General features: G+C 43.7%; 1 protein-coding gene across 1 annotated transcript in view; it reads right to left on the bottom strand.

The window, feature by feature from the left end:
* LOC143961253 (E3 ubiquitin-protein ligase RNF220-like) overlaps positions 1-17,570 on the bottom strand; it is a 77,637-nt gene that overhangs the window by 31,351 nt on the left and 28,716 nt on the right. The window contains exons 3-4 of the mRNA XM_077470488.1: positions 11,993-12,113; positions 7,075-7,117 (exon numbers count right to left, since the gene is read on the bottom strand). Coding sequence (XP_077326614.1) covers positions 7,075-7,117; positions 11,993-12,113 — 164 coding nt within the window. The remainder of the gene's footprint in view (positions 1-7,074; positions 7,118-11,992; positions 12,114-17,570) is intronic.

Genomic DNA, 17,570 nt, shown 5'->3' with positions numbered 1-17,570 from the left:
TCAATGGGGCCTAATTTCTGCCACTGACACCATCAATGGGGCCTAATTCCTGCCACTGACACCATCAATGGGGCCTAATTCCTGCCACTGACACCATCAATGGGGCCTAATTCCTGCCATTGACACCAACAATGGGGCCTAATTCCTGCCACTGACGCCCAACAACGGGACCTAATTCCTGCCACTGACACCAACAATGGGGCCTAATTCCTGCCACTGACACCATCAATGGGGCCTAATTCCTGCCACTGACACCAACAACAGGACCTAATTCCTGCCACTGACACCCAACAAGGGGACCTAATTCCTGCCACTGACACCAACTGGACCTAATTTCTTTAGAAAGTTTGGAGCCCCCTGGTCTAGAAGGTACTGTATGTAATTTTAATGACCAGCATTTGAAACAGAACAGAACATAAATAATAACCAAATACACAAAAAGTAAAAAGAAAAAAAAAAAGTAAATGAAACACCCTCTAAATAAAACACACATAAAAAAAGAAAACACCCTCTAAATAAAAGAGCTGCAGTGAATTTTGCTGAAATCGTCCCACTCATCACTAGTGGCCAACTTTACTAATGTACAAATAAACTCTAAAAAAAAAAAAAACACAAAAAAAACAGGCAGGTTGGATTTTTATGGCAGAAAAACCCCTATTGGTCTATTTAGTCACAGTGGCTTTGCCCGGCTAGTCGCGTTAAAGTGCTTGTAAACCCTTACATATTGTCAGCGACGTTACTGGCCTCCGGCGATACCCAGAGATGAAAGAAATCCTCCTACACACTGTAAAGTCCCGTACACACCATCAGACTTTTTCACAACAAACATGCAAATTAGCTGTTTTAAGGCAACATCCGACCGTGTGTACGCTCCATCGGACAAACTTTTTCGGTTTTCATCGGACGTTTGTTGGCTGTGCGAACGGACAAACTCTTTGACAACATAAGTCTGATGGAGCAAAGTCCGACCGTGTGTACACAAAACCATCGGACTTTTGTACAAAGTACAAACACGCATGCTCAGAACCAATGCAAACGATCAGAGAACAATACGGAAGTTGACCAAAGGGTGGTGCTGGAGTAATTGAATGTCCTCTTTTGAAGTGTCGTCGGTATGTTGAAACGTCACTACGTTCGCATTTGCTGCCTAAAAAGTCAGATCGTTGTGTATGCAATGCAAACTTACGGCCAACGCCCTTTGTACAAAAGTCCACGGGAAAGTTTGTACAAAGTCCGATCGTTGTGTATGGGGCTTTAGTTATACCTGTTTATATTCAGTCTTCTCTTCTGTACATCCATTCAAAGTGATGAATTTTAAAGCTTTTCTGAGCGTTCAGAAAAAAAGAAGGCGGAGAGCTGAAATTACACTCTGCACAGCTCAGTGAGGAGAGCTCTGAGAGCCGATTGGATGAAATGAAAACCCCCAGCCTTCACAAAGCAAACAAGAACAGAGCTGAGGCTGTTAATCAACTGGAGCTCCCTCCCCTGTCACCTTTTTTTCTCTTGGTGTCAGGAAAACTTGTCAGAAGTGATTAATGCTGATAGCAGAGGAAGGAAGCAGCAGACAGAAAAGACACATGAATGTTCCGCACTGAGACAAGCACACACTTATAGAGGGATAGGCTTTGTTCATATTTCATCTCTGGGGTTTACAATCACTTTATCATACACTAAGCCGCACATGCCAAGCTCAGTGTAGTACATTTACGGCACCACTCTGTGCCACAGTGATGTGACTCCTGTGTGGATGCGCAGGAGTGATGTCATGGCAGCCTGGCCAATCAAGTGGCCAAGGAGTCCAAACCCGGAAGGAAGACCGAGAGGAAATGGAGCGCCTATGACAGTCAAGAGCATTTAAAACGCCAAACGCAGCTAAACGTGGCTAAACGCGGTAACTCGTATCTAGCCCGCATTTTGTTTACAGGTGTTTTTCATTTTTGGCTATTTTGAAAAAAATATGTAACTTTTTTGTCAAATGCTTCTAGACGCAAATGCGGCATGTTTTTAGACGACCGGGTTTCTAGCCGTCAAGTTAAATCATTCAGGAGAGGCTGAACCACGTCCCGTGTACATACAACCTAAACTTTAAAAGTGGTCAAAGTTGGCCAGACGAGTCACAGAGGATGAGGATGAATGGAGAGTCTCTGTCCCCCCATGATGGAATGTTGGACTAGCACTCTTTCCTCCTGACTTGGAAAGGGTTTCATTGAATGATAAAAGGCTTGTTCCCTATTCTGGAAGGAAAACAGAACAATGGTAGATAACAAGCCTAGTTATTGCTCCGCAGTTCTGCAATTTCCAGCTAAAATTCTACTACCCTGGGAATATCCCAAAATTTCCAGTAATGAGCAACTGCCCATGGAAGTCCTCTCCTTTATCGTACTCCCTGATTATTGCCCCGGTATAGCGATAATCTGTGTTTTATTTTATCACATTTAGCAACTGGATTTGAAGATCAACTCACTCTTTACTTTTTAATTTTTTGGGTGTTGATTGTATAAGTTAGGACAGCAAAAAAAATAAAAGTATTCTGTCAGCTGGGAGGTTCCCCTCTGCCAGAGCACGATAGTACTGTGGCAGCAATTCCCGCATCAACACTGACTGTGTAGATTAGGGTTGCCACCTGTCCGGGATTCACCCGGACAGTCCGGGATTTGAATCATGTGTCCGGGTTTCAGTCCACCTGAAACCCGGACACATTATTCAAACAGGAATGTGGCTTGGAGCAGGACCTGAAAGGAGGGTGAGGGGGCACTATGTGTGCCACATTACTATTCTCTTTGGAGTGCCCAAAGGTGTCCCAGGTTGTTACAATCCTATAGTTCATATTAAAAAGAAAAATGTGCCTGTGCGCTGCTAAAGTGTTCAGGTTTGGAGGAATCGAGCGTTTTTCTCTCCTTCGATTCGTGGTGGAAGGAAAGAAAAAAAAATCGTACAATCTATAGGCTGCTTCAAGCGGAGTTCCGCCCAAAAATGGAACTTCCGCTGTCCAGATCCCCCCTCCTCCGGTGTCACATTTGGCACCTTTCAGAGGGGAGGGCGGAGCAGATACCTGTCTAATACAGGTATTTGCTTCCACTTCCGGCAAAAGATCGCCGCAGTTTCCGCGGCAATCTATGCCATGTCCAGCCCCTCCTCCATCCCCTACTATCTTCTGGGAGACACACGGCCCCAGAAGACTCGCGCATGCACAGTAGGGAACCAGAATGTCAAGCCGCAAGGCTTCACTTCCTGATTCCGTTACTGAAGATGGCGGCGCCTCCACCCAGGAGCTGAGGGGAGGGTCAGCTTCGGGTGAGGACATCGCGGGCGCCATGGACAGGTAAGTGTCCTTATTTTAAAAGTCAGTTGCTAAAGTATTTGTAGCTGCTGACTTTTCTTCTTTTTTTTTTCCCTTGGAACTCCACTTTAAGGTTACATTCGCATGGCCAAAAAGTGCCAGGGGCAGCTTACATAGTTACATAGTAGGTGAGGTTAAAAAAAGACACAAGTCCATCAAGTCCAACCTATATGTGTGTTTATATGTCAGTATTACATTGTATATCCCTGTATGTTGTGGTTGTTCAGGTGCTTATCTAATAGTTTCTTGAAACTATCAATGCCCCTCGCTGAGACCATCGCCTGTAGAAGGGGATTCCACATCCTTGCCGCTCTTACAGTAAAGAACCCTCTACGTAGTTTAAGGTTAAACCTCTTTTCTTCTCATTTTAATGAGTGGCCACGTGTCTTGTTAAATTCCTTTTTGCGGAAAAGTTTTATCCCTATTGTGGGGTCACCAGTCCGGTATTTATATATTGTGGGGTCACCAGTACGGTATTTATACAATGAAATCATATCCCCTCTCAGGCGTCTCTTCTCCAGAGAGAATAAGTTCAGTGCTCGCAACCTTTCCTCATAACTAATATCCTCCAGACACTTTATTAGCTTTGTTGTCCCTCTTTGTACTGGCTGCATTTCCAGTACATCCTTCCTGAGGACTGGTGCTCAGAACTGGACAACATACTCCAGATGCGGCCGGACCAGAGTCTTGTAGAACGGGAGAGTTATCGTTTTATCTCTGGAGTTGATCCCCATTTTAATGCATACCAATATTCTGTTTGCTTTGTTAGCAGCAGCTTGGCATTGCATGCCATTGCTGAGCCTATCTCCTAGGACCCCCAGGTCCTTTTCCATCCTAGATTCCCCCAGAGGTTCTCCCCCCAGTGAGTAGATTGCATTCATATTTTTGACACCCAAATGCATTATTTTACATTGTTCTGAATTGAGCCTCAAGAATTGGTAGATCTCTGAATATTGCCTGCCCTGCAACCAGCAGCAACTGTCAGTGGCGGCAGTCAGATTTATACTTTGTACAAATCAATGACCAGCACCACTGCTGTTCTTATGTAATCACTCGTCATTTTTTATTTTTTTTATATAAAACAAAAGAGAACAAAGGGAGCCACTAAGCCCTTGTACACACGGTCGGAGATTCTGACAACCAAATCCGTCTGAGTAATTCTGACGGATTAATTCCGGAAGTGATGTTGCATACACACGGTCGGACTAAGTTGTCGGAAAATACGATTGTACATAACGTGATGACGTTATTTAGTTACGACGGGACTACGTTCAGGCTAGTAGCCAATAGCTTTGGTCTAGGAATTTGATCTGAGCATGCGTGGCACTTTGTCCTTAGGAGTAGGCTACACATGATCGGAGTATGTCTGATCGGAGCATTTTGTTGGAAAATTTTACCGGCAAGTTGGAAAAGTTGGTCCGTCGGATGTTCCGATGGAAATAGTCCGATGGAGACCACACACAGTCAGAATATCCGACAAAACAGTCTGATAGGACACATTCCGTCTGAATCTCCGACCGTGTGTACAAGGGCTAAGACTGATAAGTTGCTATAGAGTATATTTTTATTTTTGGCTATATATACTGTGTAGCGCCGGTACTCCTAACGAGTCCGCGCTATATGTTAAATTTAGTTTTTGCCCAAAACTGTAATGAGTATTGGAACTAAGGCCGCGTACACACGAGAGGACTGTCCGCCCAACTTAGTCCGCCGAAACACAGTTCAGCGTACAATCCGCTCGTGTGTGGGCTTCAGCGGACTTTTTCAGCGGACTGTCTGACGAACAAAGTCTTGCGGAATTTCCGTAATTTTGTCCGTCCAAACTTGGTTTCAGCGGACAGTCCGCTCGTGAGTAGGCAAGTTGGACGGACTAAGTATGGCGCATGCTCAGAAAGGAATTCGACGGCGAAGGTTGCATTGCAGTGTATTGGACGTCGAATTTCTAGTCCTGTCGTACGTGCTGTACACGTCATCGCGCAAGTTTTCAGCGGACTGTTCGTTCATCGTGTGTGGTCAAGTCCGTTCATTCACAAGTTGGACGGACTGTCTGCCGAACTTAGTTGGGCGGATAATCCGCCCGTGTGTACGCGGCCTAATTGTGCTAAACTGTACTTTGGCATCAGTTTGGCTGGGCTGTATGGAAGTTCTGCCTGGTCAAAGGTCGGGTTGTACACCTGTGGGAGGCTATAGAACACAGTCTGGTTGGACGCATTGGGTACAAATCTCTGTCTCAGAACCAATCAGTGGGTGCGTTGTCTCACTGCCTAATCCGGGAAAGGGTACTTAAGGTGCCGAAGTCATGTGATTCCGAGGTTCCGGTCCAGAAGTTGTTGCTGGCTCCATGGTCCTGGTCCTCCTGACCAGCCCCTAGGGGCCCTCATGGCCTGGGGTGTGGATCCAACAGTTTCCGAGCCTCGGAACTAGCTAGTTCGAGACACAGTAACTGGAAGGAGGATTCTAAGGTGTTCCGGTGCCGTCTTGGGTTTTTGGAGAGGCCCAGCAACTCTACATGTGACCAGGGGAAGACGCTTCGGAGAGAGAGCCATGCATAAGGCTGGCTGCTCAGTAAAAGCCTGGAAGCTGAGCTGCCATGGACATTGATGGAATCCACAATTCTTACGGTATCGCCGGACCGGCTGAAAGATTCTGGTACAGTAAGAAAAGTTCCTACTTCTACCCTTCCAGTTGTAACTAAGTTTCCAAGTTTCCAACCAAGTCTGTGTGAGAGACTTTGAAAAGCTAGAATTACCTGTTGGCTGCTAAACCAAAAACTACCAAATGATTTGGACCAGTGGACAAAACAAGGTCCATAAAGACATGGATGAGCAAGTTTGGGGTGGAGGAACTTGACTGGTCCTGACCTCAACCCAATAGAACACCTTTGGGATGAATTAGAGTGGAGAATGCGACCCAGGCTTTCTCATCTCACATAAGATGTGGACTATTGCCCCTTACACACAATCGGATTTTCTGACAACAAAACCGTGGATCTTTGTCCGAAGGTTGTTGGCTCAAACTTGTCTTGCATACACACGGTCACACAAATGTTGGCCAACAATTACAAATGTGTACAAGACATATGGCGAGCCAATAAAAAGGAAGTTCAATAGTCATGCGCCACCCTTTGGGCTCCTTCTGCTAATGTTGTGTTTGGTGAGCACTGATTCCGAGCATGCGTTGACTTTTGTGCGATGGACTGTCCCACAGCAAAATTTGTTGGTGCAAAATTTGAGAACCTGCTAGCCAACATTGTGGAAAGTCCAACAACAAATGTCCGATGGAGCATACACACGGTTGGACTTACCGCCAACAAGCTCACATCCAACATTTGCTGTCGGAAAATTTGATTGTGTGTACGATGCGTAAGACTGGGATGTCATTAAAGTTTGTGTGCGTGTAAAGGCAGGCGTCCCAATACTTTTGTATATATAATATGCTGCAGCATATCAGACCCCAGATGTAGTGGCTGCATTCGTTTTCATTTTTGAAACTTCCTAACCTAGGGTGACAACGTTCACTCATGTGAACACAGCCTCTGACCAGAATTTTTGCCAAGTTTTGGCCACAGTTAATCAGCTAGTATGTATGCAGCCATGGCACAGAATGTTGTGTTACAAGTCAGCGTTTACCCCCTGCATGCAACAAGCTATCTTCAGCAATGTGCCCATGTGAACATAGCCCAACACATTCCTTCTTCCTGGACTTATAATTTTATTTTACAGATCACATCTCACCTGTGAAATATTCTGAGATGACTCCGGAACAATGTCAGACTCACTGCAAAGACATAAAATGCAAGTTAAATATATTCTATTACCGTAGGTTAAAAATAAATATTTTAATATTTTCTAGCATTAATAAAAAAGTAACCAATAAAGCATGCGCCGTAGAGATCGGTGCCTGTCCTTTTGCAAATATCTCCTAAACCGTATAGGTTTAGGAGATATTTCATGGACCTACAGGTAAGCCTTAATCTTAGGCTTACCTGTAGGCAGGGCTGGACTGGGACAAAAATTTGGCCCTGGATTTCATCCAGACCGGCCCACTTTAATTTTGAGTGACCTCAACAGCATCCCCCTTACATCAGAGTGTCCCCATCAGCACCCCCTTCACATCGGAGTGTCCCCATCAGCACCCCCCTTCACATCAGAGTGTCCCCAACAGTGTCCCCCTTACATCAGCGTGTCCCCATCAGCACCCCCTTACCTCAGAGTGTCCCCATCAGCATCCCCTTACATCAGAGTGTCCCCATCAGCACCCCCTTACATCAGAGTGTCCCCATCAGCAACCCCCTTACATCAGAGTGTCCCCATCAGCACCCCCTTACATCAGAGTGTCCCCATCAGCACCCCCTTACATCAGAGTGTTCCCGTCAGCACCCCCTTACATCAGAATGTCCACGTCAGCACCCCCTTTCATCAGAATGCCCCCATCAGCACCCCCTTACATCAGAATGTCCCCATCAGCACCCCCTTACATCAGCGTGTCCCCATCAGCACCCCCTTACATCAGAGTGTCCCCATCAGCACCCCCTTACATCAGAGTGTCCCCATAAGCACCCCCTTCACATCAGAGTGTCCCCATCAGCAACCCCCTTCACATCAGAGTGTCCCCATCAGCACCCCCTTACATCAGAGTGTCCCCATCAGCACCCCCTTACATCAGAGTGTCCCCGTCAGCACCCCCTTACATTAGAATGTCCACGTCAGCACCCCCTTACATCAGAATGTCCCCATCAGCACCCCCTTACATCAGAATGTCCCCATCAGCACCCCTTTACATCAGCGTGTCCCTATCAGCACCCCCTTACATCAGAGTGGCCCTATTAGCACCCCCTTACATCAGAGTGCCCCCCTCTCCTCCCGCTAACACGTGTACTCACAGTTCTGAAGGCAGCTTCTCGTTCCTCTCCCCAGTCATGTGATAAGTGATAAGGGGAGAGAGGAAGGAAAGTCTGCCGGCTGTCTATCTCCCCCTGCAGTCTGGAGGGAGCAGAAAGCCTAATCCTCTCTCCATCAAGTGTCAGCAGCTGTTCCTTGGTGACAGGAGTGAAATCACGATCACTCCTGTCAGCGAGTAGCAGCTCCAGGACTGCGCCTGACCGGCCCACTGAGCCATCAGCCCACCGGGAAATTCCCTGTAGTCCCGATGGCCAGTACATGCCTGCCTGTAGGTCAAAGTGGTCTGTAAGAGTTTACAACCACTTTAAGGTTTACATACACTTTTATCCACATGCACAGTTATAGGTTGTATTAACCTTTCTCACCTGTAGGTGGCAATCTTTTTTTTTACTCCATGCAAATCCAGTTAAACATCAAAGCAATAATAAGCATTCAACAAAAACACACAGCACAACGTCACAAGGAATTTTTTTTTCGGAAGTTTCTTTTTTTTTTTGCAATTTCACAAAGTAGTAAAGAAGCTTGCTGGCACTCTTGATATATTTTTAAAAATAACCTGATACACCGATATTTAAAACAGGAATTGTGTTTTTCTTTCAGCTTTTGCACTTTGCTTACAAGACAGGGAATGACAATGGTTTCATGGCCATGAAGATGTATGTTTGTGTTATTTCCTGTAAATGATGAGAGTTGGTAAATTCTGAGTCACTCTCTGTATTATGTGTCAGTAAGGAGAGTCAATCTGTTGCCTGTCAGACAGGAAAGTCTGTCTGTGGGTGAAATGGACTCTGATCTCTGGCAGATAACACTCTCACACTCTTCTAAATGATGGATAAAACAGGCAGTCTTTCCTTTCTGGCAACGCAGAGACTGAAGCATGCTAATGGCCATACGCAGAATGAAATTTGGCCACTTCAGCAGGGGCGGGCTGAATTATGAGCCATACATGGGTACTGTGGTTGTACAGGAGTCGATCGGTTCCTGCTTGATCTGTATATTCTGACTGCAGCAAAGTCTCCCCACTGTCAAAATACAGGGGGGAGGATACCCCCCATCCACTTTGAATGTGCGGATAGGGGAATCGGGTCCGATTTTTTTGGTTCAACCCAAACGGACTCATCTATGGGCTGCTGGACTCCTTGTCTGACAGATACTGTAATTAAAACAGACTCTCTCGAGAGTCAGAAACTGGCACTACCCTGTAAGGCTATATGCAGACGGACTCTCTGGGCTGGCAGGTAACCCAGACTATGTCTCTTGGCTGAAAGGTACCCCAGACTGACTCCTTCAGCTGCAAGGTGATCTAGACTGGTCCTCTTAGCTGAAAGGTAACCTAGACTGATTCTCTTAGCTGAAAGGTGACCCAAACTGACTTTCTTAGCTGGAAGGTAATCCAAGCTGACTCTCTTAATTGAAAGGTAACCTAAACTCTCTCTCTTAGCTGAAAGGTAACCTAGACTGAATCTCTTAGCCAAAGGGTAACCCAAACTGACTCTCTTAACTGGAAGGTAACCTTGTCTGACTCTCTTAGCGAAAGGGTAAGCCAAACTGACCCTCTTTACAGAAAGGTTTATGCAGTCTGACTCTCTTAGCTGAAAGGTAATTTAGATTGACTCTCTTAGCTGAAAGATAACCGTAGACTGACTCTCTTAGCTGAACGGAAACCCAAACTGACTTTCTTAGCTAAAAGGTGACCTAGACTGACTCTTTTAGCGTAACGGAAACCCAAACAGACTCTGTTAACTGAAAGGTAACCTAGACTGACTCTCTTAGCTAAATAGAAACCCAAACAGACTTTCTTAGCTGAAAGGTACCCCAAACTGACTCTCCTAGCTGAACGGTAACTAAACTGACTCTCTTAGCCGAAAGGTAACCCAAACTGACTCACTTTGCTGAAAGGTAATCCTGCCTGACTCCCTGAAAGGTAACCCAAACTGATTCTCTTAGCTGAAAGGTATCCTGGGTTACCTTTTGGCCAACAGAGTCAATCTGGGACACCTTTCAGCTAAGAGAGTCAGTCAGTGTGCTGTCTGTTTTGCAGCCCATAGATGGATTTTCCTTCATTCAACCAGGGGGTTGAACAAAAAAACTGACCCAATTCCCCAATCCACACATTTGATATGGATGGGGGAATCCTCCTTGCTGAGCTATTGTATTCTGACAGAGGAGAGACTTTCCCACCATCAGAATACATTGGTCAGCACTGCTGGCTAAAGCCTGTGGCACTGATCAAGTGCAGAAAATCCGACAGGCAGTTGTACAGAACTAGATTGGTAGATCAACTTCTGTACAACCCCCCCTGTCCATACATGGACCACAATTTGGCCTGTTTAGCAGAGACAAATTTTGACCCATGTATAGCCAGCTTTAGGCCGGAGAGACAACCTGTCTTGCTAGCAAAGTCAGCCCACTTTGTGGGTCATTCTATATGACCTGCCAGACTATAGAGGCAGGTTACCTATACACCAGTAGAATAGTGTTCAGACTATCTTTCCAAATTCTGAGAAATAGGCGCATTCACCCTTCCTTGTCTAGTTACCTTGCCATCATTGAGTCAACTCATGTTGTTCAAAGGCCTTTAAAATTTTAGTGCAATTCCAGATGTAGTATACAGGTTTTAGGTGCCTAAAAAATGCTTGTCGCATTATGCATAATTTTTCACAAACAAAAATCACATTCACAGTTAGTTGTCAAGAATTGGGAATTCTAAGGATATTGGGGCAGTTTTTTTTTTTTTGGGAGGAAACCGATGGGTCCTGTGATCTACTGCTTCCTCCTTTGTGGGTGAGCTGATCCCCTCACTATTTAAATTACTGTAAATCTTCTGTTATGTCATTATATGATTCGCTGCTATTTGATTATTTGCAAATATTTTTATTTATTCTGTAGACTATCCTCCTGAAGAAGCGGTTCACCGCGAAACCAACCCTCTTCAATAGAAACCTTACGGGGCTACCCGTCGGTAGTTTATTAAATTGTGGTGTATATGATTTTAGCAATATGAAAGTTTTGATGGATTTCATTTTTTTGCCCTTATTAAATTACTTTTAATTTTTTATAACAAAGTCTTCTATGAATTATTTATTTAGTACCGCAATAGTCCCCTCAACAAACATTTTTGGGTGTGTATATCAAGGGAGCAGCCTCAGCAACTGCCCCAATATCCTTAGAATTCCCAATTCTTGACAATTATCAATTGGGATGATGGTACTGTTATATGTATTACGTATATTTTGTATCTGAGGCTATACTCAGTCTATGGCTACATTCACAGTTAGAATTATAGAATTAGGAGAATTATACTCCTTCAAATAAGAAGCCCCTTTAAATTTTCTTGCCACCATGAAAAAAATGTTCATTGATTTAACCCCACTAACCATTAGAAAAAGTAATGAGCTTTTCCGAAAATGAAAATTTTCTTACAAGACTCTACTGGTGTATGGCCAGCTTTAGACAGGACAGCGAGTTTATGTTGCCAGAAAAATCAACCTACTGTACTGCTTATCAAGCAGCAAAGTCCGACTTTCATGCAGGGGAGACTAACTTGATGCTATTAGTCGTCCAGGTGAGCCAGAGTTTGACATGACAGAGTCAGTCTAGCAGATAGGCAAGACTGAGGGTTGAATGAATGAATGAATGAAATACTTGTATGGCGCACAATGCGAACTGAATCGCCTCTAGGGTTATCTGTCCATCGGGTGGTTCCGTCTCTGCTTTAGCTGTAGGAATCATTTAGTGCTCTATACATTACCTGTCTGACATGTGAGATAAATGCTCCATTTCATGCTGAAGATGATGGGAAAGTTCCTCTTTTTGTAGGTGTTTGTGACACAATGGACAAAACAATGGTCCAGAGAAAGAAGTTTTCTTATCTGAAACACATAAGTGGAAGACATAAAAGGATAAACAGTGAGGGAGGTGACCATGGGATTCTGTATAAGTACACACAACAAGAAAGTTGGGCAGAGATCAACTTCTGTGGAACAAGCATGGCAATGTCATGTCAAATTTGAATGCATCTATTGCAAGCTTAACCTTACTATAATGGCGTCAAGTATTTTTTTCTCAGTTTGTTTTACATTCCAAGATTTTAATTTTGCTTTTCATGCTACCTCATGGCATTGAGTGGTTCTGCTAAGTTTGTTAACCAACTGGTATTCTTAAGTCCTTCTCCAGTTCTTTTTTGGCAGCTCCGCATTGAATTTCATTTGCCTTTTAACAGTCAATTTTGCAGTTTTGTTAAAATCCTTCTATAATGTCACTACACTTCATCAGTGTACATAATAACTAATTTAGACTTGCCTCCCTTGCTCTGAAAGGCTATAACAGCCTCCACTCTTCTTGGAAGGCTTTCTACAAGATATTGGAATGCGTTGGTGAGAATGTGCCTCCATAGAGGAAATTTGGGAGGTCAGCTGCCCATGTTGGACAAGAAGACCTGCTTCGCAATTAATGTTCTAATCTAATTTATCCCAAAGTTGTTCATTAGGGCTGAGGTCAAGGCTTTTATAAAAGGTACACTCGAAAAATATTTATGAGGTCAGCTACTGATTTTGGACAAGATGATCTGACTCGCAATTGGTGTTTCCCTTTATCCCAAAGGTGTTCAGTAGAGTTGAGCTCCAAGCTCTAAAAAAGTGCTTAAAGTAGAACTTCAGTCCCCCAATATTTTGTTCCTAGCCCGCCTTTCCTATCATGTATGTACACTCTTTGGAGATGTGGACCTGAACTGTTTGACATGGCCATTGCAGGAGGCATGTGGTACCCTATTTCTTGCAAGGAAGTGCTGTGGTGCAGCACTAAAATTGTCCCAAACCTTATAAAGAAATTAAGGAAATATTCTCCAATTGTGGGAGAGGAAGAAGAGATTGTAATCAGGAAAAAGTTATTTTAATGGTTGTAGGTTGGCTTGAAGTTCTTCCACATCAGGATCATCAAGCCATGTCTTTATGGACTTGGCTATGTACACAGGGGAATTGTCATGCTGGAATGGATAAGGACTTTCACCAAACACAAGGTTGAAGCTACACAATTGTTCAAAATGGCATTGTATCTGTAACTTTAACATTATCCTTCAGCGGAAACACCTAAACTTAATTATTCAAGGGGATTTCCACAAACATCGGTATAAACACTTTCAGTAAACATCCTGGCCTAAACAGGGGCTGTTAGTCAAATTTAGTTCTTCTGGGTGGTAGACAACCTAGCTGATTTAAAGTCTGCTTGTTCATTTGGTTTTTCTCTAAACTCAGTGAAGCATTGGTTTCTTCCTTCTACCAATAGGTGTCACTGGTACCTCTGGTATTTGTATGAGAAGCTACAATAAAACTGACTTATAAATATTCATACTTCCCCTAGCCAACTAGAGAGAGCCAAGTAATATCTCAACCCCAAGTAAGATCTCTCACACCCAATTGGGTGTGTGAGGAGCAGCTGAGTGATTAGGCCTGAATCCGGAGGCCTGTACATGTGCTTGGAGCAGAAGTGTGCCAGTCCAGCGAGCCCTGGACTGACCTCTGAGATGGTGTTCCAGAGGTCACTCTGCCCTGGATGAGGAACTTTTGGAGAGCCTGGAAAGAGCCTGAAAAGAATTCTAGACCATCAGGACCAATACAACTGCTACTGGAAAAGATCTGGTTCCTAATAGAGATCATTACTATTGAGCGGGTACAGATTGCTGGAATCAGCTTAAAGGCTCTTTTCTGTTCTGGAGTCTCTTCTGTTTGAGTTATTGAGTCTGCATGCCAGTAACGGGTGTTCTGAACTCCTACCTATCTCAGGTGTTTTAGGTAAAAGTCAATAAACTGCTTTTTGTTTTGCATTTTAATGTGACTGGCACCTATCTGTTCACATCCCACAATAGCCTGAGTAATCTACACCCTGAGGTGAAATGTAAGCCCGCCTTGTCTCTGGGGGTACCACCATGCCTCCTGGAGGTCAGGTAGGTGCTGCACTTATATAGACCTTTACATCTAAAAGGCAGTTATGGATTATAGGGGGACAAAATGTTACACACAAAAGATGAGCTATCAAGGAAATCAGTAAAAGATTGAAGACTGGGGTTTCAAGACTTGGCGTAGCAAAATTACTTCAGTGTTTTGTAGCTTGTAGCTCGAAGCTCCGAAATGCCAGAGATGAAAAAATCAATTATTCTTTATGGAGATGGTTCACATCTCCACTACAAGTCGCCTGAAGCTCAAAAAAGCTTTTTTGTAGCGCAAATAGGGCAGATTGGTGCATTTTTTAAGCGTTTTTTTTTCTCATAGAAATTAGAAAAAGAATGCCCTAAAAGGGATTGTACGGGTAAGAGTATGCGTAAGGGATGAAAACAGAAGTAGCAGAGTATATAAAAAATATAAACAAGTTTTATTACAAAATAGAATTTACAAAATACATTTTAAATATTCCTAAAACCATAGGATATGTATTACATATACAGTTGCTTGTTTGTTGGATCACATATAGACTCCAGAAGGGTCAAGCAGGTGATGTGATCGGACAAATTCCCATAGAAATGCATGAAAACGCTTGATTTGAGCATTCTTGAGTGTTTTAATGTGTTTTGTTGCGCGATTGTGAACGTTTTTCTACTCAAATGCAATAATAAAAGTAATAAAAAAAATATTAAAATAAATAAATAATAGAAAATACCCTAACCTCAACCCCCCCAACCCTAATCTTAACCCCTAACCCTAATCCTAACCATATTATTAACCCTATTATTAAACCCTAATCCCTAACCCTAACACTAATATTAACCCCTAACCTAACAAAATAGATAAATAAAAAATAATAATAAATAAATTAAGCCCTAACCCTTACCTTTAAACCCTAACTCTTAATCACTTACAAAAAAAGTAAAAACAATTAATAAATAATAATAAATAGATAAAAAATAAAATCTGATGAAAAAGCTGAATAACATAGCAAAAAATTATGAAACAGATTATATTTTTCTCTACTGGCTAATTAAAAAACGCCAAATTTATAAAACACTGTACACAAACGTTCAAAAACACGTATACAAACCATAAAAAAAAAGCTCAAAAATGTGACGCTCATTTGTGAATGCAGCCTGAAGGTATGTTCTTTAACCGCTAACCTAACCATTGTTGAAGCAGAAGTGTGGCTACTACTAAGGCCCCTTTCACATGGGCGGATCAGTGCTGATCTGCCCCGTAGATATCCGATTACTCAGCGGGGATCGCCGGGCCAATCTCCATTGAGCAGGCAGAGGACAGGTCCGTCCCTGCACACTGCGCAGGGATGGACCTGTCACAGCGCCCATCTCCCCTATGGGAGATCGGGTGACGATGGACACTGTGGTCCGATGATGGATGGAAAAATAGGTTTATCCTCCGTCACACTTTTTCGGATGGGAGCGGGTTGGATGTCAGCGGACATATCACCGCTGACATCCGACGCTCCATAGACCTCTATGGAGCATCCGTTCAGGTCTGCCTGAAAAACTGACAGGCGGACCTGAACGGATCGTCTGTGTGAAAGGGGCCTTAGTGAGGCTGATTAATTCCCTGGCAAAATCTACCTTAGCCTGCACAACAACAGTGCTGGGATCCTGTGATCAGTTCCTAATATGAGCACTATTTGCATGGAGTTTGTGGGCCTTACGCTGACATGTCCCTAGTTCAAATTTAGTGTTGCGGCTAAGCTGTAGTCAACCTGAACTCAAATTTTTGTGATTCTCTGGCAAATCATTAGGAGGTTTATTGGTAGGGGTGCATGCTTGGGTGAACTTGCAGAAGGGTCTTTGCCTCCTGGGCTCTTGGTAGGATAGGAGGTCCTTTGTCTTTGCCCCCTGGGCTGCGTCCAGGAGAGGAGGCATTGTTGGAGGTCTGTGCCTCCTAGACCTGCATCCCAAGGAGATCCTTTACTAGGCCTGGGTGTGTGGCCTGCAAGACTTTGTTTTACCTTGTTGGAACATCTGGAGAAGTGTCCTGCTGAGTATTGTCCTGGAGAGCTGGGTACAAGCTGTTGCAGCTGATCTTTGCATGGGGTCCTATCTACTTTCTTTGAAAGGTCCATAGTTTGTATTGACTGTTGCTGGTAGAAAAGTCTTGAGTTACATTTTTTTCTTATCCTGTGACCTATCTCTTAACAAACTCTCTAAAATATTCTAAAATGACTGGTGTCCAATTTCCTTTACCCCACAAAGAGCCAAAGATTCCGCTTTCAGGTTTTAAATGCTAGTCCACCAAGCTGTCTGAGGTTTCTCATCATCTGCCCAAGGGTAAGGAGGTGCTACTCTAGCTTTGAGCTTGCTTTACTTTTCCTCATACTGCCCATACTGGTTGGATTGTTGGTGTCTGAATAAATTGGTCCTAGTTTGAATTTTGTGTATGGGATGAGAGATCAGTACACGTCTGAACATTGGTGTGTGCAGCCTATTGCATTAGGGTGTGCACCCCAGAGTACAAACACGCATGCCTGTATATGAGCAGAGCAGTGGATGGTGTCAGTAGAGCAAAGACTGGTGTCAGTAGGGCAGTGGATGGTGTCAGTAGTTTTTTTTTAATTACCATTTTTTTAGGAGCCCCATTATGGGACTTTGCTTTAATATCAAGGGTCTAAACCAGGGGTCTCAAACTGGCGGCCCTCCAGCTGTCGCGAAATGACAAGTCCCACGAGGCATTGCAAGGCTAACAGTTACAAGCATTACTCCCCCAGGTCATAGGTATGATGGGACTTGTAGTTCCGCAACAGCTGGAGGGCCACCAGTTTGAGACCCCTGGTCTAAACAGACCCCTAATATCTCCCTTTTGAGACAGAGAAAGAAACTGAGGACAGATATTTCCCGATCCCTTTCTCTGCAGCCTGCAGTAAACACAGTTAACTATGCTTCAGTTAAGAAAGAAGACCGTAGCGATCAGTGCAGATCACTCACTGTGTTTATTCAGAAAGGAAGGCCAGTTCATTAAATATTTACCAGCCCATTCCCTGCTCCTGAAAGGAGAGGAGGGAAGCTGGCAGCACGGCAAAGGGGAGATGAGAAACAGGGGTAATCAGCACTGCATGGCGTGAATAGGGTGTGTCCAGGCACACCTGACACACCATGTGTACATGCCTATGCATCTGAATCTATAACCTGTTTGTCAAACTCAATGAATAGTCACAATACTACAGCTAGCCAACATGCCAAGCAGTGGAGTTGGCTTACTAGAGGTGTAGTGGTGCTATTAATTTACAGCATGTGTACGGTAATATATATATATATATATATGTATATATATATATATATATATACATATATATATATATATATATATATATACACATATACATATATATGTTCACTTTGCAAAGTAAATGTT

This window comes from Lithobates pipiens, unplaced genomic scaffold, assembly GCF_037356315.1.
Source record: "Lithobates pipiens isolate NorthernLeopardFrog02 unplaced genomic scaffold, aLitPip1_a1.2 Scaffold_8, whole genome shotgun sequence".
Lineage (NCBI taxonomy): Eukaryota > Metazoa > Chordata > Amphibia > Anura > Ranidae > Lithobates > Lithobates pipiens.
Note: the sequence above shows the minus strand (reverse complement) of the source record. Positions and strands in the feature narration are given on the sequence as shown.